We start from the raw sequence: 21,820 nt of genomic DNA, 5'->3' as shown, positions 1-21,820 counted from the left end.
TTGAAAAAGAAATAAAAGACGAAGTCAAAGAAGAAACAGCATTAGTATCACATATTGAAAAGAAAAAAGTCTGATTGGATTATAAATAGTGGCTGTTCCCATCATATGATTGGAGCTATGAACAAATTTGTTGAATTCATTAGTTATGATGGTGGAATAGTTAAGAGTTGTAAATAATGGAACATGTCACATGAAAGGAAAATGTTTTATTACACTTGATGGAAAGACTAACATTGAGGATGTTTACTTTGTGGATGGTTTGAAACATAATCTTTTGAGTGTTGGACAACTTGTTCACAAAGGATATCAATTGCAGTTTAAAGAGAAGACTCGTTGACAACTTGTTGACATTGATTGGTATTGATACAAGAATATGAGGTAATGTATTTCAGTTGAGCTCTACAAAAAGATTTATGCTCTAACGGAGAATTGCCATAACCAAAGAGATATTTATGCTAAAATGGAGAATTGCCATAACCAACTGTCATCCTACAAAGACGAGCCTTTTATGGTGAAAGGTATTTTTTGCTTCTTATCGATGATTTCACTAGAAAGATATGAGTTGCATTTCTTAGAGAGAAATTTGAAACTTTTGAGAAATTCAAGATACTTAAGAATAGAGTTGAGAATGAATTTGGCTAGAAGATAAAATGTTTGAGATCTGATAGAGGAGGATAATTTATTTCAAATGAATTTAACGACTTTTGTGAGGATAATGGTGTAAAGAGACAACTTTCAGCCCTTAAAAACTCCGCAACAGAATGGGATAGCAAAAATAAGAAATAGATCAGTAACAAAGGTAGCTAGAGCAATGATGTTTGAAAACAATGTAGCACATATTTTGTAGAGAAGTAGTGAACACAATAGTATACACTATGAACAAAGTACAAATTAGACAAGGCATTGGTAAGACACCCTATGAACTATGGTTTGGACATACACCTACTAGTGAAATACTTTAGAATCTTTGGAAAATATTGGAAAGTTTGATTCTCTAAGTGATGAAGGAATGTTTTTTGGTTATTCATTGAAAAGCAAAACATATAGATGTTTTAATCAGAGATTGAAGGCTATTGTTGAAAGTGCTTATGTGAGAGTTGATTAAAGGTTTAGAATTCGAGAAAGGATACTTGATTATAATTCTGATAAAGAGATTAATCAGAGGACTAACAATCAGAATGTTGAGCAAGAATTATATTTTGAAAGTGACACTAATATGCAGATTGAATTACAAAGAGGAGAACCTAGATCTGAACCTAGAGTAGAAATCAAAATTGAGCAAGCTACACCTAAAAAAAATGTGGCAAAGAATCACCCTGTTGAACAGATTATTGGAAGTGTGAACAAAGGAGCAATGACAAGAAACAAGGTTAGTGAAGAATTGTGTTTAATTTTTGAAGTTAAGCATAAGAATGTTGATGAAGCTTATAAAGATGACTACTGGATAAAACCTATGAAAGATGAATTAGAGCATATTGAAAAGAATAAGACTTGGGAATCATATCCTAGACCTAAAGATAAGAATGTTATTGGAACTAAATGAGTATTTAGAAACAAGATGAATGAACAAGGTGAATGTTATTGGAACTAAATGAGTATTTAGAAACAATATGAATGAACAAGGTGAAGTTGTGAGATACAAAGCAAGACTACTTTTTAAGGGATATACACAACAAGAAGAAATTGATTTTGAGGAAACTTTTGCACCCGTTGCCAGATTGGAGGCAATGAGAATGTTTTTGGCATATGCCGCTAAGAAGAACTTTAAAGTTTATCAAATGGATGTTAAGTCAACTTTTCTAAATGGAGATCTTGAAGAAGAGGTATACATTGAACAACTTGATGGTTTTCCCTTGATAGATGAAGAATATATGTTTTGTAGTTTAAAGAAGGCATTGTGGATGAAAATAAGCACCTAGAGCCTAGTATGCAAGATTGGATAAACATTTGACAAATTTGGGATTTGTGAAAGTTAATGCTGATAGTAATTTGTATTTGAGAAAGAGTGAAGATGGTTTGTTGATTGTTGTAGTATTTGTGGATGACATTATTTTTGGAGGTAATGATGTAGCTAGCAAGACATTTTTAGAAGAAATGAGGAAATAATTTGAGATGAGTATGATTGGAGAGATGAAATACTTCCTGGGGTTGTAGATTGTGTAGAATAAATATGGAATTTTCATATCATAAGCTAAGTATCTTGGAGATTTGTTGAAGAGATTTGGATTGGAGAACCATAAACCTGTTGGAACACATGGTAACTAGATGTAAGTTTTCTAACAAAGATGAATTCGCTAGTACATAACAAAGTACAGATCGATGATTGGAGTGCAGTATTTGACACATACAAGACCTGATATAACAAATGTAGTTGGAATTGTAGCGAGATTTCAAGTAGATCCTAAAGAGATAAATGTTGCAGTAGTAAAAAGAATTTTCAGATATTTGAATGGAACACCCGATTATGGTTTATGGTATGACAAATCACACGATTTCACATTATGTGCGTACATTGATGTTCATTATGGTTTATGATATGACAAATCACATGATTTCACATTATGTGTGTACACTGGTGCTGATGGGGCAAGAATTCTGGATGATAGAAAGAGTACTAGTGGTGGAGCATTCTTCTTGGGAGGAAGATTGGTTTCTTGGCCGAGCAAGAAATAGGATTGCATCTCACAAAGTTCAAGAGAAGCACAGTATGTAGCGGGCATCAAATAATTGTAATCAGATTATTTTGATGAAGCACATGTTGAAAGACATTTCAATTGAGTTTACAGAGCCTATTATCATACATTGTGATAATACAAGTACAATGAATATGTCAAAGAATCTAGTTTTACATTCAAAGAAAAACATATATCTATTAAGTATCACTTTTTGAGAGAGCTGGTTGCAGAAAAAGAAATCAGATTGGAATATGTTAGTACAAAAGAGCATATAGTAGAAATATTTACAAAACCTTTGGTTAAGGACACATTTGAGTATTTGAGAGGTATGCTTGGGTTTATGCCCCAACCTATTTCAGAGTAGTGGATGTAGAAATTGCATTAGTCCTGTATGTAATAGAGCACTATTTCTTTCATCTGGATTGGATGCTTGATGCTTCTCATATGGGGGAGTATCTATCTGTGTTTGAGTTGAGTCATTGAGGACCCTTGGTACTAGTATTTAGCAGTGTCTTTGGATGCTTGAGCTTGAACTTATTGTTTTGTAAATGATCAAACTTAGAAAATTGAATATATGATGCCTTTGTCATTGATGTCAATGGGGGAGAGATTAGTACATAAAAAACATTATTGTGATATATTCCTGATATGGTTAAGGTTATTCCTTATGGGGGATATTAACACCTTCCTTGTGCATATTGGTTACTATATGTTTGCATTCATTGGGGAATAAAAGGCATAAGATGAAGAAATATATTTGGTATTCATGGTACTTAAATATTTTTCATCTATGTTGTCATCAATGCCAAAAGGGGAGATTGTTAGCTTGAATGTTGATGATATTGCTGCGGGGGAGTATGATAGCATTGTTGGAGACATGATTTAGTACTTATGTGTTGCATTTATGACAGTGTTTGTCATTGATGTCAACATATACCTTATTCTATGAAGATTTGCAGAGTTGCAAAGGTAGATGCTTTTGGTGAGGTCAACGTTTAATGAGTTGGGTTATGTGCACTTGGGAATATACTCAGTTATGTATAGAGATGCTTTAGTTATGGGTGCATAAAGAATTATGAAGATATGATAGAATTATGTGATGTTTTTTGGAGATCGGTTGTAGAGAGAGTTTCTGGAAAGCGGGTATTGGTAAACTAGTTGTATCTTTTGGCTGAGAAGGAATTTGGTTAAGCGAGCTTGGAGGATGGTTAGAGACATGTTCAAGTTGCTATGTTTTAGAGGGCGTAAACAAATGTTCATTCCGTCAACGTATGATTCCTTGGAGGTCGACTATTGATAAAATCATTGTGGAAAGAGTTTTGATTGTAATGTAACTTGTATTGTAATATTTTAATGATGTCCTCATTGTAAACTGAGAAAACCTCAAGGCCGGCTCAACACTTGTTTTAGGACTTCGTATAAAGGAAAGGCCATTTCCCTCTGGCAAATCATCATATGTGGTCATATGCATTGTGATGTTTGGTTATTCGAACTTGGATGCGAATTTGTATTTGATTAGAGCAAAGATTGATGTTGAGGATGTATCGTGAGCTTCAAAGGCACTGTATTGGCAAAGGAGTTGCTGTTTAGTTAGTTCAGATCATGGATATGCTTATTCAGAAGATTGTCTAGTGGACTGTTTTGAGGCTATTTGGACAGTGAGTTCAATTGTCCTCCTTTCAACTCCTATTAGTGTTGGCACAACTTTTAACAGAGTTGGAATCTTCTAACAAGGATTCAAAGTTTCCTAACATGGACTCTATATACCGATTGTATTTCATTGAGTACTAACAGGGACTCTATACTTTATACACTGATTGTATTTCATTGACTCCTAATAGGGTCTATCCTTTCACAAGAAACTTTTATATTAGTACATCATCTTGTGGGCACCATCCTCATTGAGGTTTTCCCTCTAATCAAGGGTTTCCCTAGTTAACATATTTGGTGTTATTGTGCATGATTATCTTTCTATGGTTGTTGCATCTGTTGTTTACATGCTTCAAAATTAATAAAGATTATGAGAGTTGTTTTAAGTATATAATTGATTCACCACCCCCTGCTCTCAATTATCTTGGTGGACTTTGCTATCTAACATGCAGATTATCCCAATACTAGGGGTAGGCCTTGAGAGACGTTGCATGTAGTCTATTTAATGCGAACTTCACAAAATAAATCTACCATCTAAGAATGGCCTTAGTCTTAGAGAAAGTAATGTGATTTTCACATAAGAAATCAAATTACATCAATGAATTCAATTGATTATAATTGAAAATTAAATATTTAATGTTTCCACAACACAATTAATCCTAATTGACGATTATTATGATAATAGGTCAAGTTTGCATTAAAGGGATCATTACAGCAAAGCAGGTAAACTTGATGTACCAATAGTGCAGAAAATTGTGTTGATGTAGGCGGTGTGCATGTTGTGGATGAAATAAGATGAAGTGATCTCCAGCAATATGTTTATTGGCAATGTTTAAAAGTTGATGTCGCAAAACTCCTTTGTAGTTGTTGTGTAGTTTAAGTAACCCAAACAGTCGGAAATCAGGGCTATACCAATCATTGCTACTGCCTAAAAAAGGCCTTGCGAAAGCATGTCCATTGATTTTATTTGAGGTTTTTTAATAATTAAGTGAGACAATGTTTATATTACATCAGAATCATCCCCTGCCTCTCATCCTCAATAGAGGTTTTGAACCTAACATGACCATTCATTCTTTGTCAAACCTTTCACCTCTTGACGCTTGTTTTGGTTCTATGCCAGCATGCTAAACCTGATATTTGTTTTGGAAAGACAAGGGGCTGGAAAATGGACATTCTGAGTTTGCTAGAGCTCACAGTCAAACATACCTTTGTGCTTAGGAGATACCGAAGGAATCTTATTTCAAGTATAAAACATATGGTTAACGTAGCACACAGCATAAAGTTTATGTTGGTGACATAGCCTAGTTCTAACCTTTGCAAAGAGACAAGAAGGGCTTTCACAAAAGCTTAAACAAGATTGGGCTCAGGCTGTTTTAGATCATTCAGTAGGTAGGACATGATGCTTTCTGTTTTAAATTAAGTACACATATTTTTAGTGATCAATGTTGACCAGTTACACTTGTTTAAGCTTCTATGGCAGATGTAGTTCTTACTTCTTTGGATGGTTTACTCTAGCAAAAACGAATGAATTGGAGAAGTCATTCCTAAAAAGGTGAGATAGACCAGGTGAAAAGAAAAGAGATAGATGATTGGTAAGAAAGGACAGTTCTTGAAGAAGACCCATGTCAATTTTTTCTGAAGATATGGGGAAGAGTTCCCAAATTTAATTGTTCTATTAGGCTCTTTTGCCAAAAGCTTCTTGTAAAGGGAGGCAAAATTCATTTAAAGGATATGTTCCTAGTTGTTCTGCAAATTTTTCTAGTTGTTGTACAAGTGATATTAGTTTTTGTGCAGGACCTTTTGCTGCATGAGTGTCTCTCTTGCTGCATAAGATGTTCTTTTGGCCACAGGAGTATTCTTCTGCGCCAAAACGAATGTGTAGTGGGTTTGGGTTTGTCAGTGGAAAAATGATTCTATAAGCATCTTGGCAGTGATTCAGATCTTCATGAGATTCGTGGAACTGGATACAAATAACCATTTCATTGCCTGTAATAGGGAAGCTTTGGTATTGATGACCTAGTGCAGGTCCTTTTATTGCAATAAAGTGAGTTGAGTGTAGTTTTGACCCTTTTGATGGTTTAATTTCCTTCAAAGCTGGACATGTATCCTTTGCCATGGATCTTTGCTGGGTTTTGTCTATTTAGTGGGCATTAATAACTTGGTTTTCTGTACTGGTGTCTGTCTGTTATGGCTGGAATTCAAGATGATTGGGGTTCCTATGAAGATGTTTGTATAGTTGGACAGTAATGCATTGGTTGTTCTTAGCATAGTTTAAAAATTTGGTTTCAGCAATCTCTCGGCTGACCTAAATTTAAAAAAAATCTTGGAGTGGGCAAAAACTCGGCCAAAAATTCGGCAGTAAATCGGCACTTTTATCGAACATTTGAAAATATGCAAATTCTTAAAATTTTCAAAAAAATGCAGACACAACAAATTTGTAGAAGATATAATGATTTGAGTTATCCGCTATACATTAATCAAAGTCTGGAGTTAAACAGTAATTCATAGCAACTAAAACTTAGTAAATTAGCATAGTGATAGAATGATATATGAACAAACAAGTGAATCTATTAAAATATATTACTTAATAATTATAAATCTGTCAAAAATATACAAGTGAATACTGTTATTAATATATTATAAGTTAACAGTTACTAAAAATGAACATTGAAAATAAAAATATAGTATTACCGTAAATTTAAAATTAAATTATGGTAAATACTTTAATTTACTGTAATTGCGTACTTAAAGCTTAATTTATTTTGTTTAAAACTAAATGAATTTTAAACTTACAGAAATTTATTTATTTTAAATTTACCATAAAAGAGTTAACTGAATTTTACTATTTTTAATTTTTTAATTTTTTAACAAAACAAAACAAAATAAGTTTTAAATACATTTTATTAATCTAATATAGTCAATTTTTTTTTTTAAAATTACAATATAAAATTAAGCATACCTAGAAAATTCTATATCTGCCCAGTTGTCGGACGAATTTGACTGTGAATGGATGCAACTGCACAGCCGAATGAGTTGAATGCAGAGCCGAATGCAACTGCAGAGCCGAATGTGGAGTTGAATCCTTCAATGCCGAGAGCCAAGTGTTGAAGCCGTTGTGGAATGTAAGGAGCTGTTGCGAAATGCACAAGCCGTCGTTTTTCTTCAGACTCCGTGGTTTTTTCGTTCAGACTCGATGGCTTCTTGACAGTCCGTGTGCTTGTTTTGGCTTAAGAGAAACCTAAAAAATACGACAAAGGATAACCTAATATCCTTTCGTCTTTTATGCTGATGTGATTTGTTTTTGTCTAGTGTGCTGACACAGGCAGCAAACCTGTAAATTGCGATTTACCTGCATTTAAAACAATAGAACACGCTGCAATTATATGGTATTTCTTGCCTATGATATTTGTGGCATTCATTTCTCAGTTGCGATATATCACAGTTTTTTTAAACTTCGGTTCCTAGTATTGTACGGCAACTAGTTCATCTCCCATTGCTGAAATGTCATAGAGGAATAAAAGGCAATTAAAGCCTTACTTTGTAGAGTATTCAATGCCAAATGGGATGCTACAGGCACTTATAACTGTGGTGTCAGATGTGGTTGTGGGTGTGCCTGTACCCTATTTTATTGAGTGTATCAATTAATAATGTATTACTATAATCACCAGTCTAGTAATTTATGGATCAAATGTCAACTTAAACCTAACTTGAGCAATCTAGTAATTTATGATCAAATGTCAACTTAAAATTGAACTGAGCATTGAGCCTTTCTATATTATTAGCTTCTATGTGATTCTCTACGAGTTGTCCGAAGTGCTTGGTGCTATTCTCAATGCAAGCTTTAAATTTTTTAGGCATACCTGGAAATTCTTTTGATATATAGTAGGTCTGGCTTAGTGGGGAATGGGCGGAGATATCATTGCTTTATTACTGGGCATAATGACAATTTTAAGATAATGAAAGCCCCATTTAGGAGAAACATTGTTTTTCCCTGTCTTAATAATGTCATAGAAATTGCTCGTATCCAATCTTCATGTTGGTAATGTTAATATGCCTGCATGTCATTGCTTGTCTGCATACAAGTTGTAAATATTGTTGCCCAGTTATTTTACTGAGAAAGAACAGTATCATCATAACCATGATTTCCATTTTAACTTCAAATAGTACTTGCTTCTGATAGTCAACAATTGTGTTATCCATTTAATATGATCTTTGCCAGTGTAGTTCGGTGCACTTGATTACTTCTTAGAAGCTAGATTCGGGTTGAGAACTATTGAAGCAATTGACATGATTGCTTTTGTGAAATGGCTTTCTTTATCAGTTGTAGGGAAATTAATATAGAATGGTTCTAAGCAAGCCTACTGTAAGACAATTTCTATAAGAAGAAAAACACAAGTGGAGGGCAATAATCACTTTCAAGCAATAAGGCAAAATGTGTCAAAGGAAAAACTAGCAATATTTTCATATCAAGGGTAGCTTTTCCACAAATTCAAGTGCGAGAAGATATCTAGAGATTCAAGAGTAAGATAAATTAGTCTAGACTTGCATTTACCTAAGCAGAATCTAAACTTTTAGAGTCCCTATCTCTCGACTAAATACAATATCTGTCACTGGATTAACATCCTTAATTTTTCATGGCATTGTTGGTGAACAATAACGGGCCTCAAAAGCATCTTGTTTTTAAACAGATGTTATTTGACCTTATCGTCAAAGAGAAATAGGGACCACATGGGTTGGCCTGAAAACCAAAGTGCAATACTAATTGTTCTTGTGGTGGGTTGGAAATGTTGTTATTGTAGTTTTGTAATGTCAAGTGAACCTTTGGCCATCTTATAACTAAAAAAATGCGTGGATGCTTGGAAGTGCTAATATTGTAGTTTTGTTATGTCAAGTAAACCTTTGGCCATGTTATAACTAAAAAAATGTGTGTTAATCCTTGGAAGTGCTAATAGTCCATGGGAAGGTGTTAATGACATGGGTCTTGAACTATGTGGCATTGAAAAATTGTTTTCAAAAACATTGTTTGGCTAAATTAGCAGGAAATGAAATAAATTATGGCTTTCTACTAAGCTGAACATTGGAATTGGAGATAAAATACCTGCCTTGTCCAACGATGACATTTTTCAGCTGTTTTCCACACAGGAAAACCTATTTCAGGAGCTTTCTTAATACAAGGTCAAGTTCCATAGCAATAACAGATGTACCTTCACAAGAGAAGTTTTATGCATGTGAAACCTGGCGCATTGGCCCAGCTGGGATCTAAAACATTGCTTTACCTTTTAATCATGATCTGTAATGAGAAGCCAAATTCACATATATGCTTCGTCAAGTTACTAGTAAGCACTTCTGTTTATAATCTTGCGTTGACTTCATAGAGATCGTCAAGCCTTTATGACTGGTGTTGAATAATGTGATAGATTTTGAATTGTACGCACATGGCTTCCACAGGCTGTATTGGTGTGTATTGCTGTTTCTGGATTTGACTGTTTTTTTTCCTCAACTCCTCTCATGTCATTTTTTATTGATCTGACATCTCTGTCATCTATTTGCAGCAGGTAATGTAGATTTCGCCATGGATTTACATCAAAAGGATCATCATCATGAAAATGCTATGGCATTAATGCAGTCACACCATTACCCAGTAAGTGTGATTTGAGAATTTACTTTTCAGAATACTAGAAGGCATAATTTCAGGTGCACACATTTACATCTCTTCCTAGAAGGAAATATTCTTTACTTTCTTTAAAGTTTTATCATGATTAGGAAATATTAAGATTTGATGTGCACTGTGTTGCAGGTGGGTAGATCTGCTGGATTTTCTTTAGGAGGATCATATGCCACTCATCATCATCAGCAGCAGCAGCAACAAGAAGTTCGATCTAGCTTATCAAGCAGCAATGCAGGGGTTTCATTTGCAGGCTCTAATAATTCTGCAGATCTCATGCATTTGCATGGCTCAGATTTGTTTCCATCTTCTCATAATCTCTCAGCTTCATACCACTCTCAGGTGAGTGGCATTCATTCATGATCTTTAGCAATTGATACATTCTGTTATTCTTATGGCATTGGGGGAGTTTAAATGGCATGGCATTGTTGATTACAGGTTGTCCCGGGCCTAAGGTCTGGAGTACCAACAACAATAATGCCTGGCATAGGGTCATATGATCATCTATTGCAGTATCATCATGGTCATTCTCAGTTTCGACACATGCCGTCTGTCAACTCTTCATCAAGGGAGCATCTGCTGAAATCAATGCATGCACTTCAAGGGACTCCTGATGCCTTTGGATTATTGGGTTTGCTTAGTGTTATAAGGATGAGTGAGCCTGATTTAACAACATTAGCATTGGGAATAGATCTTACAACTCTAGGATTAAATTTAAATTCAAGGGATAACCTATACAGGACATTTGCCTCCCCTTGGGCTGACGGGCCTGCAAAAGGTGAACCCGAGTATACATTGCCGCAGTGCTATTCACAGCCAGTCCTTAGATTGCAGGTAAGAAAATGTGTAATCTAATAAGAAATGTTGTGCTAGTCTTATGTAGCTGAAAATTGAATTATTAAACTGAACATTTCTAATTGAATGTATACAGCCAGGATACTTCACCAAGTTCACTCAAGAAACCCTTTTCTATATATTTTACAGGTAGACACAAGTATGGTCTTTGATTTTCTCTGGTAGCAATGGAAGATAATAACTTTATATGTTGTTTTTAACCAACTAATAAACTTTTTGATATTTGCAGCATGCCAAATGATGCAGCTCAGTTACATGCTGCTAACGAGTTGTAAGCTATTTTCTGTCTTTCTCAATTAATAAAATTCTAGTAGGGCAACATTTTTTGTAACTTAAATTTGCTACGAAGTGAGGCAACATGTGTTATGTATTTTTCCAAGAATTATTTACTGGAATGCATATTAGTAATATAGGAGCTAATTGCCAATATTTAGGTATAGAAGGGGTTGGTTCTATCACAAAGAACTGCGAATGTGGTTAATGCATGTTCCAAACACGGAGCCTCTTGTCAAGACAGCTATGCATGAAAGGGGATCTTACTTGTATTTTGATCCCAATCAATGGGAGATTGGACAGAAGGTGAACAAAATTTATTCATAAATGATGGTTGCATTATTTTTGGGACCACCTTTACATTGTGATTTTGTTGTTTTGTGAAGCTGGCTGAATGAACAAAGATTAAAACTGCTTGAATAATGATTCTTCTTGCAGGACAACTATGTTCTACACTACGACATGGTGGAGAAGAAACCTCAATTATCACATACAACTGAATTATAACGTGCCTCTTATTCGCTCAAAATGTGGAGGAGTAACCTGTAATTGTCACAAACGGCGGAACTGTAGCGAGCCTTTCAATTACACAGGCTGTGGCATCCTGCCCTGTAATCATAGATTGTAGAGCAATTGTCTACCTTGTAACGTATAGTTGGTAATTACCAATTCTTTGTATGCAAGCTATGGTATTCCCAAGGTGTGGGTATAACAAGTTGAAATAATTGCTGGAAAAATGTGTCTTGATCATTGTGAAGTTCTGAGCAAAAGTATATGAGAGTTACCATCTAATGATTGGGCCTTATTAATTTGTTTTAATTGTCAGATTTATAAGGTCTTCAAAATTTAATCAATGAGAGCCTGATGCATTTCCTGGCATCCGCCTAAAAGTTTTCAACAAGTTACACAATTTGTCTTCAATTAACTTCACACACTACATTTTTTTTTTTTGGATTATAGTAGATTAGTGACCGAACATTTATCAGTCTTGTAAAAGGTAGATCATCTTGCACAATTTCATGCTACTGAAGGTAGAATCTTTACCATTCTTTAGGCGAAATGCATAATTAGGAATGGAATTTTATTGCAACGAGTCCTAACATCCAACTTTTCCCCATTTTGGAGGCCTCAATCTGTAGTATCTATTGATTTTTATTCGTCCAGTATGTGAGAGTATGTACCCTAACGGGTAGCTCCTCGATGAGTTTGAATTTATGGGTATTGAGAATCTTAAAAAAAGGTCGAACTGTTAGTTGTTTAGAGCGTTTGATTTGTAGTCTTAAATTTTTCTTTAATATCTTAGGCACACCGGATTTATAATGGATTAGATATATTGAGTGTTTTACAATCGGACCAAGTATAGATTAAGGGTAAATCATCTTCAGGACACGTTACATGGCTCATTATTATTAGTTAATTGGAATGATGCACGTATATCGTCTTACGTGGACTTAAATCAAGACCTAATTTCATGTTGCCACTACACGGTAATGGTTCATAATAACAGAAAGGGTGTCTAAATCTTTACGATGTTAACAGTCGGGGCTTCGGATGTCCTAATATCTATTGACATGGTAGACGGTAAATGAGCTCAGAAGATTAATTCAATTTCAACCATTAGATCAATTAGGTCAGTGTTCGCCTGATAAGAGATGTATGCGTTTGAAGCGTGTTTCAAGGTGTACGTTGCGTGAAAAGTCAAGGTGTATACTGGTACGAGGTATGTATGGTGTGGGCTTCGAACCATACGGTTTAATACGGTTATAAGCTATAAACATTCCCCGGGAGAAAATGTCAAGTTCTTTTACGTAACATACATGTAAGTCCAAGCCTTTGAATAAGTGGTTGTAGTCGTTGCAAGTCCAAGCCTTTAACTAAGTGGTTGAAATTGGCGTTATTCATGCCTTAGGGTTTGATGAAGTTAGAAATATCTGGTGTTATTTGAACCAGTTTTGCATTGGACTTTTGCTAATATTAAGTATGGATGTTAAACGTTGGAGTTTGATACTTCAAAATTTCGAAAAAGTCATTTTTAATTGTAGGTAATTTACGCTAACCTGGCCAAACGCCAGCCCGTGCATATGCGTATATGACGTGGGCTTCAACCTACATGGTTTAGTGTGGGTAGACGACGCATATTAATTTTGTACTTAAAATTGGATTAAGTGATTGAAATTGACGATTTATTTAGGACGTATGCTGGTATTCGAATTAATTTTGCTTTGGATGTTTGCCAATACCGTAGATAGACTATTTCTAGAAACTACAGTAACCAATATTGGAAAAATGATGTTATCTTCACAAACCTATCTTGACAGCAATTTTATTGTTTGTTTGTGTATTTAAGCTTATGTAATACACGTGTTGATGACAAAGAACCAAATTGAGTTAATGTAAATGCGACTGCCTACTTGCCATTTTGCAAAGAAGGGCCATATAAAGAATTGGAGTGCATTTGTCAACAATTACAAAATTAAACTAATATTCTATAGGGATGCACACCTTTTTTTGGCATCCCCCACCCCCTGTCCTTTGATGCGTGTTTCTAAGATTGGGATATCCTTGGGATGTGCAACTTGGGAGTACATTTTGTTGTTGTCCCACCATCATCACACAAGTATTAGGAACATATCGAAGACAATTGCTAGTTTGGAGACTCAAAGATGTCGCATACCATACCTTTAGCCAACATTGATAATACGTAAGGCAATAATTGTTAGGTTTTTAATGAATCTAAGCTTGGTATGCCAATTTTTCATTTGTGATTCTTATACTTGTCTAGATTTGCCTCTAAACCTCTAAATATCATTGTTAACATTCAAGTAAATCGTTGACTTGTTTTTTTATGTTTATTAATTTATAATTTTTAGTGTTGCAAAGTTTCAATGTCAATTCTTGTTATTATTTAAAGTCTTGTGTATTCGTGACACTTCTCTCATTACCTCATTTTCCTTGTATTGTTGTCCCTTCACATTCCCTAAGTTTAGGCCCTTCGTCTTTGAAAAATTTTCCTTGAAATGTGTCCTTAGCAGTTTGTCTTTGGCCCCCAATATGGAACTCGTGGAACTATGATACAAAACCTTGTGATTTTATTAACATAAAGCACCTGCAATTATCAAAGAGCCATGAGATCAGTCCTAGTTGCGAAACTCATTATTTGGTAACTTGGTCTTCGATATATATCATGATTCTTTTGTAGAACCTTGTCCAATTGTTGTTTTTCTTGAATTGTAGTGTAATTGGTTTCAGTGCTTGACTTTCATAGATATACACTCTTACCATTAAATTTATCATCATGCTCCTTATAGGTTCACCAAGTGCAATAATTGTGGGCTTGAGATTGAGGGTGAGATGTTAGCACTTGTAGAAGTTATTCATTTTTAAAAATTTGCTTACATGCTCCATTTCAACTATTATAGAGCTTTGTGCAATATTTGTGGGCTTGAGATTGAGGGTGAGATGTTAGAACTTGTAGAAGTTATGCATGTTTTTTTAAAATTTGCTTATATGCTCCATTTCAACTATATAAAGCATTGTGCAATATTTGTGGGCTTGAGATTGAGGTTGAGATGTTAGAACTTGAAGTTATGCATTTTTTTTAATATGCTCATATGCTCCATTTCAACTATTATATAGCTTTTTGATCAATACAAAACTATAAATGGTTGAGGTTCTTCGAGAAAATTAAAATAAAACACTATCCTTAGTAGTGATGTTTTGTTGGTCATTGAAATGGATAGACAAGGAAAAAATTTTTAGAATGTTTTTTTCTTTCCTTACTTATCAAGGTGCTAGAAACTTAGAGCTTAGATATGCATAAAAATAAGAAGTGCATAATCTTTAAGGCATAGTAAATGCAAAACCCAACTCACATCTTAAAAACCTATTAAAAAACAATATAGGAATGGATTGCTTTGTAAATTTTTTTGACAACTACTTGTTGGACTAACAATTAATATTCCTCTTTAGGATTTGTGTCTTGTGTTCTATAAGTCTAATGGTTGTATGAGGTGTTAAAAGGTTAATCTTTTGGTGAAACAACCACCTTAGCTTGTAACAAGTGGTATCAAAGCTTTGTCACATGTTCGAGTCTCCTTAGGTAATGTTGAGGGGGGCATTGTTTGACTAACCACCAACATTCGCCTTCAAGATTTCTCACATGGCTTAACTGTCTCATGTATTCTATAAATCTAGAAGTTGTATTAGGCGTTATAAGTTGATCTTAGTGCAACAATCCTAGCTTGTAACACTACTTGAATCAAAGATGTTTTTTAGCTATTCATTACTACTTGATAAAAACAAATGAGTTTTAATTGCTCCCACTTTTTATTGGTTGAAACTTTATGTAATTTATTTATAAATAATCCACTTGCCTTGATTTAGTGTACTTAATATTATATATGTTTTCCAAGATTTAGTAAATTGGGGGTAGATCACTTGGATCATAATAAAAAATGGATGTCATGGAAGATAATAGCAAAAGGTAGAGGGAGAAATGAAATCCCAAAATGTCTAAGTTTGGAGCAAGGGATTAGGGAAATAAAGGAAAAAATAAATAGGAGTAATAGAGGTTACTAAGTAGACTACCAAGAAAAAGCACCATGGGGTTGCAAATAGTAAGTGAAAGACTTGAAAAGACAAAATGAGATCTTATTTCTCTTTTGTAGGTGGATTGAAATGAGAACGTTAAACCTAATACAAGAAAAATGGGTAGTAATTAGAAGAAGACAAGAATTGAGGAGAGGAAATCACTAGATTGCATTTATTTATATGAATGTTTTTTTTTGATAATGTTAAAAACAGGTTTTGAAGGGACCCCAAAACCTTGTACTCAAAACAATAGCTGCTACTGATTAGCATTACATGTCTAGCATCTTAAAATGGATCAACCAAAGATTGTCAAGGATAACTCTATCCAAGATCAATATTACAAAGACAATTGAAAGAGATAATCGTTAAGTCCAAACTGTTTGAGAGGAGTACGAAAATCCCACAAACCAAAAAGCCAAAGGAAAATTAAGGTTTTATTTTGCATCCCTTCTTATCAGATCAGAGGGTCGAATCAAATTGTGGAGGAGACTTCTTCGACTACTTTCCAATGATCAGGATCCAACCCTCCTCAACCATTGCTACTTTAATCTACCAAGAATGTGGCTTCAGAGACCCAATGCAAGGCTGAGATCCCATGATTGAGGCAATGCTAGAACCACCCACCACCACACTATTGCTAACAACATCCTCTTTTTTGTACTTCCAGTAACAACTGTCTCAACATCATCATGGTGGGCATGACCAACAACATCAATACTCGATCAACTACAATAGACCTATTTTGAAGACCCGAGCTAGTCGTAACAACCTCTCATACTTTTTTCAAACTAGGATCAACAATAGGAACCTCATCCATTAGATCCTAGGATTCATCTTTTCTGTGTTGCATTTTTTCTAACTGTATAATGCCTTGATGATGCTCTCTTCCACCATGAAGAGAGTCTCTTAGATTTAACTCTAAGATTGTCAAGCTTTGCTGCCAGGTGACCTATCTTGAAATATTTTCTAAATCTATAAGGAAGACCTTAATAATCTAGATTCTGAATCCAAGAGTACTTTGGTGAACAAAGTTTAATCTCCGCTAGTAGACATTTGGATGCATCAATGTCAACAAGAATCCAAGAAAAGGTAGAATGAAACATACCAAAAGAAGCATAATCTACCGTTAATTTTTTTCCTAAAACTTCACCAATTTCAAGAAAAAAATTGGTCTAAAGATGTAGGGGAAGTTTAGGAAGATGAACCCATATAAGCATCTTATAAAAAGCTTCACAAGAAGGATTGAAACCATGATGCTAGGACTTAATCATTAAGGGAAACTAGTTATCGCAAGTGTAAAAATAATAAAAAAGAATGATCCTTCTATCTTCTAGACTATTGAATCTTGTATTAAAGAAACCATTAGCCAAAAGGTAGATCTGCACTCAATAAAAAATATGAGGTTACCAATTCTTACTCCAACCATGAAGCCCTTGGAGCGTTGGCTAAAATCCCTTGAATCGACAGATCACATCATCTTCAATGAGAGCCTCCATCCTCTATTCAATATTCGACATTGTTTCTTCACCAAGATGCAACATAATAGTGACAAACTAGAAAAGGTTTAGATCTAGTCCCACTAGCTGCATCCTCTAGGCCTCCTCCAACAATTAAGATTTGGGCAAAAGATGTTCCATTATCACTAGGAACAATTACAAAAGCTGCTAGAACCTTAGATACATCACATGAGACTTTGGTTGAGCCCATATTTATAGGGAAAGCAACTCCAACACCCAAATTGACCAGTATCGCATTAACGACAAACCTTGATCTAGATCCCCTCAATCTTGCCTTACTCGTTGTGGATACTGAACCACCCACAATATCAATTAGAGGAACACCTGCAGAGGAAGCTGACTGTCACAGCAAAGCTTCCGCTACTAGAACCCTAATGCACGCAACGACATGCATTTTAAATCTTTTGGTTAGGGAAACCTAATTTTTAATTTATATGAATATTTCAATAAAGAGGAGCTTGAGTTTGTTGATGCATTAACTGACTTGTAATGTTTTTCCTAGTTTGTGGTGCTTTTAAGTTGTTCTACTATTCTTTATACAAAAATATCATACATGGATAAAAAATGGTGAGAAGTATGGTTCCAATTTATATGGTTCTAAAAAGATGTTGAAAAATATTAATAATAACCTGCTCTACCGCTATGCCAAGTGGTTTTTTTTCCTTCAAATTACTGTTGAAGAGGACCTTAAGCTTGGCACTATGGGAACCATAACCTCATCCTCTCCAAATGAAAACCTGGCTTTGACTCAAATGTTGATCTTCATCATTTTGCTGTTGTATGTTTCCACTTACCTAGCCTCTTGCTAGAATTATGGGATGATTTCAGTGAATACTATAGCTACACAAAAGTACTTGTGTATGCAAGGTTATATGATAATGTTGTTAACAAGCCCTCCTACCCCTCTGCAACTTCATCTCCCTCAATTTCTAGTGGGGGGTTTGGACACCTACTATAGTTTATGAAAATGCTTCCCTCTACTACTAGAAATGTGCAAAACATGGACAAATCATTGTTGACTGCAAAGCTCCAACTAACCTAAAAATGAAGAAGAAACTCTCCCCTCAGGAAGGGTTGCAAGAGACTAAGAAAAACACAACTCAGACACATGTAAAGGAGGCAGAAGCTGTCTAGACTAAATACCCTTTCATGGTAGAAATCTTGGAGGTTCTCAAAACCCTAATGACACCTACACCAATTGCTATAGGGAATATTGAATTGGAGGATGGCAAAATTCCCAAAGATACTGACATGTAAATCATAGGGTCCTTTTGGCTCTGGCTATTCCCTTTGAGATGTTCATGATCTCGTCCTCAACCCTTGGGATGCTTGGAGTGGATGCCTTCATCATCTTGCTCTCCATTAGAGTGCTGCACAAAAGAAATGGGTGACTGGGGAGGTTCGACCTTCCCCTAAGTTATTGGGTATGGGACTAGCCTCTCCACCCAAATTGATTATTCCTATTCTAAAATTGGAAACCTCTAAATCTTCTATCACCTCCCCTATTAGTACACCTCTCCGTGGATAATGATCATGATGATTGGTAGAAACCAAAAAGGAAGACAAGAGGGAAAAACAAGGTGGGCGTGGGCACTGACACAAAGCTAGGAAGACCTTCTGGAGGAACCTTCAAAATGAAGGAGATGGCTAGGGAAGTTGCTAAGGGTCATCAACTTTACCTAGAGGCAACTCAAGAAGCTACAAAATAAAGTGTCTCACCTAGAAAATGGGAGGTCTTAAAAACCTTAAAAAATAACATGCTTTGAAACAAATAATTAGGGACCACATGCTTGATGTTCTTCTCATATAAAAAGTTAAAATAACCCAGACCACTTTTTCTAGCCTTGCCAACAAAATCCAACCTTCTGTAGCATTTTCTTATGATGAGGTTAATGGAGCGTCTAGTAGAGTTTCCACCCTCTGGAATCCTTGTAAGTTATTTGGTCATGAGGTAATCTCTTGCAGACACCTAAAATTGTCCAAATCCCATGTCTTGACCAATTAAATAGATATTTATTATTTATTTAATTACCTTACCATTAATTAAATAAATTTACATTTATTTAATTATATTTTCCTTTCCTTGATTTAAATAAACTAAGGTTTATTTAAATCCTAGCCTCCCACTTGCATCCTAACCCATTCATTTTAATTAAGTACTTCATTTACTTAATTAATCCCTTTCCTAATCCCACTTGGAACTAAATATTACATTTAATCCTATTTGACCAAAATAAAATAAAATCATAAAAGTTCAAAAATCTAAAAAAATAAAAAAACCTCAAAAACAACAAAAACAAGGCTTAGTTTAAGTCCTCTTAGTCAAGCTGTCCACATCAATTCCACATCACTTCTTCTTTCTGTCCAAGTCATCACCCTCATACATCTCTTGTCTTTATCATTCAAACCATTCCTTGAAGTCTTAATCATTTCTATTCATCCAAATTATTCCCTCGTCTTTCTACTCATTTAATCTAAGTCCTAATCTTCATCCTAGTAATGGTGCATAATCCACGTCACACTTCAATTCCCTCATCTAATGCTTCATCATCATTCTTCTAATCCAATTCCTTGTCAAATTCAGTCATTTCTAATCAATTCTTAATTCGATCCATTTACATCTTCATCCATAATCAATCTTTCTAATTTGATTCACATCTTCTAATTCAGCTTTGCCTCACATCTTCTACTTTGAACATAGGAGCATCATCACGAACATCAAACTTTAATTCAAATCCAACATTCACTTGTTTGCAATATCATAGGGTTTTTATCAAATCAAATCAAACCCTCATCCAATCAATATAAAATCAAATCAAATCAAATCTCATCCAATCAATATCACTATCAAGTCCAATCCAATTCAAATCAAGTCAACATAAGGTCCAAAGTTGCTCCTAGTCCCAAGTTCATATTCCATTCATTATCAAATCTCTCATCACTCTTTGTCTAACATCTATGGATCAGAATTGGCTTAATCAACTAGTTGATGATCTTGCACGACAATATGGAGCTATGCCTCCCTTTCAATCTACATATCAAATCAATCCTCATAACTTCATATCCAATTCTAATCCATCTCACATTCCTTATTTTTCTACCTTTGACAAGGGAAATTCACCTCATTATCCTTCAACTACATACAATTCCATTCATAGCCCACACAATTCCTCAAGCACAAATGACCTTGCCAAGGAAATTGAGGAACTAAAGAATACAATCTTGAGCGTAACAAATCCGCAGCAAAAGGCCACCTTCCTTGCCATGTGTCCTTCATTGTCTAGTCCTCATCTCCCATCCAACCCCCACCCTCCATGCAATTCCCCATACTTTGAGCCTACTGTCAAAAACCATCATCCTAATCCCCTACCCATACTTCCACCTTCACACAATCCTAATCCTCCAAAAACATCATCCCCACCTTGTAAGGGGTATTTCTCTTCATTCTTGGCTAAGTGTAAAGAACAAGATAAAGTGAGCCAATCACCCAAAGTCATAAACCTAATTTCATCTCGAGATCTTCCTCCAAAGCACGACATTATAGGTTCCTCTTCTCTTCTAGATCCGAGCATTTCTCCATCCCATCATTCTCCTATCCCTCAAGATCCATCCATCCCTCTTAGTCCATCTCATGATTCCCTTCCTAATCACAATCAAGGCATTCCATGTACCACACACCTTATCGATTCCACTCCATCTCAAGAGTTAGCATCTATCGATCCTCCACTTCATGAAGAAGTTCCTTCCACTCCATCCACTAATGCCCCTCCATGTCAAGATCAAATCACTCCATCTCATTATCCTATTCCATCTCATGATCCACTCATTCCGCTACATGATCCTCTTTTAAGTCAAGATCAAAGCACCCCTTCATTTGCCTTTCATGATCCCACCCCATCTCGAAATCCTATTATCCCTCATAATCCCCCTCATGATCCTAATCCTCCACATGATCTTATCACACCTAGCCAATCCACTCATGAAACCCACATACATGGACTCACATCTTGTGTTGAAAATAATAAGTATCCCATTAAAACAATAATGTCTCAAGATGTTGGTATACCTTCCACTTCTTCCAAATCCAAAGTTACTCCTTCCAAATCTAAAGCTTCCCATCCTTCATCTTCCAAGTCCATTTTGGGACCTTATATCCATAGTCCGCTTCCTTCCTCATTACCATCTATTTTGGGTCCTCATCTTCCACCACCAAACCCTCCACCCCTTCCATCCATTTTGGGTCCTTACATATATCCATCCACCATATCCATAGTTTCCACTTCATCCCCTCATGGTCCTAGTAAAGATCAATGAAGGCACACATCCTTGACTTCCTTCCAACATTCACCATCCATATGCTCTCCATCCCATTTATCTTCATGCACCCATACCATAGCCAATGGAAGCAATTTTGATGCCAAAGAAAAAGAGAATAAAGTCAAAAATTGACAAAAATCCAAGGATCAACATGTCCCCTCTAAAAGACATGTCCAAGAAAAGACAAATATGATACAAAACAAAACTGAAAAATGCAAAAATTTTGTGGATCCCAAAGCTACTTAATGTAGCAATGAATCTCAAAGAAAGATTCAAAA

At 35.3% G+C, this 21,820-nt stretch overlaps 1 protein-coding gene across 7 annotated transcripts in view; it reads left to right on the top strand.

The window, feature by feature from the left end:
* The window catches only part of LOC149562177 (NOT2 / NOT3 / NOT5 family), a 41,623-nt gene extending 29,595 nt beyond the window's left edge, over nucleotides 1–12,028 (top strand). For 4 of the 7 annotated variants that reach the window (XM_089825722.1, XM_089825721.1, XM_089825718.1 and 1 more), the window contains exons 9-15: nucleotides 9,878–9,966; nucleotides 10,123–10,332; nucleotides 10,429–10,824; nucleotides 10,922–10,974; nucleotides 11,075–11,116; nucleotides 11,280–11,424; nucleotides 11,557–12,028. In XM_089825722.1, coding sequence (XP_089681848.1) covers nucleotides 9,878–9,966; nucleotides 10,123–10,332; nucleotides 10,429–10,824; nucleotides 10,922–10,974; nucleotides 11,075–11,116; nucleotides 11,280–11,424; nucleotides 11,557–11,625 — 1,004 coding nt within the window. In that variant the 3' untranslated portion in view covers nucleotides 11,626–12,028. The remainder of the gene's footprint in view (nucleotides 1–9,877; nucleotides 9,967–10,122; nucleotides 10,333–10,428; nucleotides 10,825–10,921; nucleotides 10,975–11,074; nucleotides 11,117–11,279; nucleotides 11,425–11,556) is intronic. The other 3 variants (XM_089825725.1, XM_089825724.1, XM_089825720.1) reach the window with 1 other exon arrangement.
* The last annotated feature ends 9,792 nt before the right edge of the window (nucleotides 12,029–21,820 follow it).

Source organism: Cupressus sempervirens, chromosome 4, assembly GCF_028749045.1.
Source record: "Cupressus sempervirens isolate cs-2001-9-10 chromosome 4, ASM2874904v1, whole genome shotgun sequence".
Classification (NCBI taxonomy): Eukaryota; Viridiplantae; Streptophyta; class Pinopsida; order Cupressales; family Cupressaceae; genus Cupressus; species Cupressus sempervirens.
This window is presented reverse-complemented; position numbering and strand designations above follow the sequence as displayed.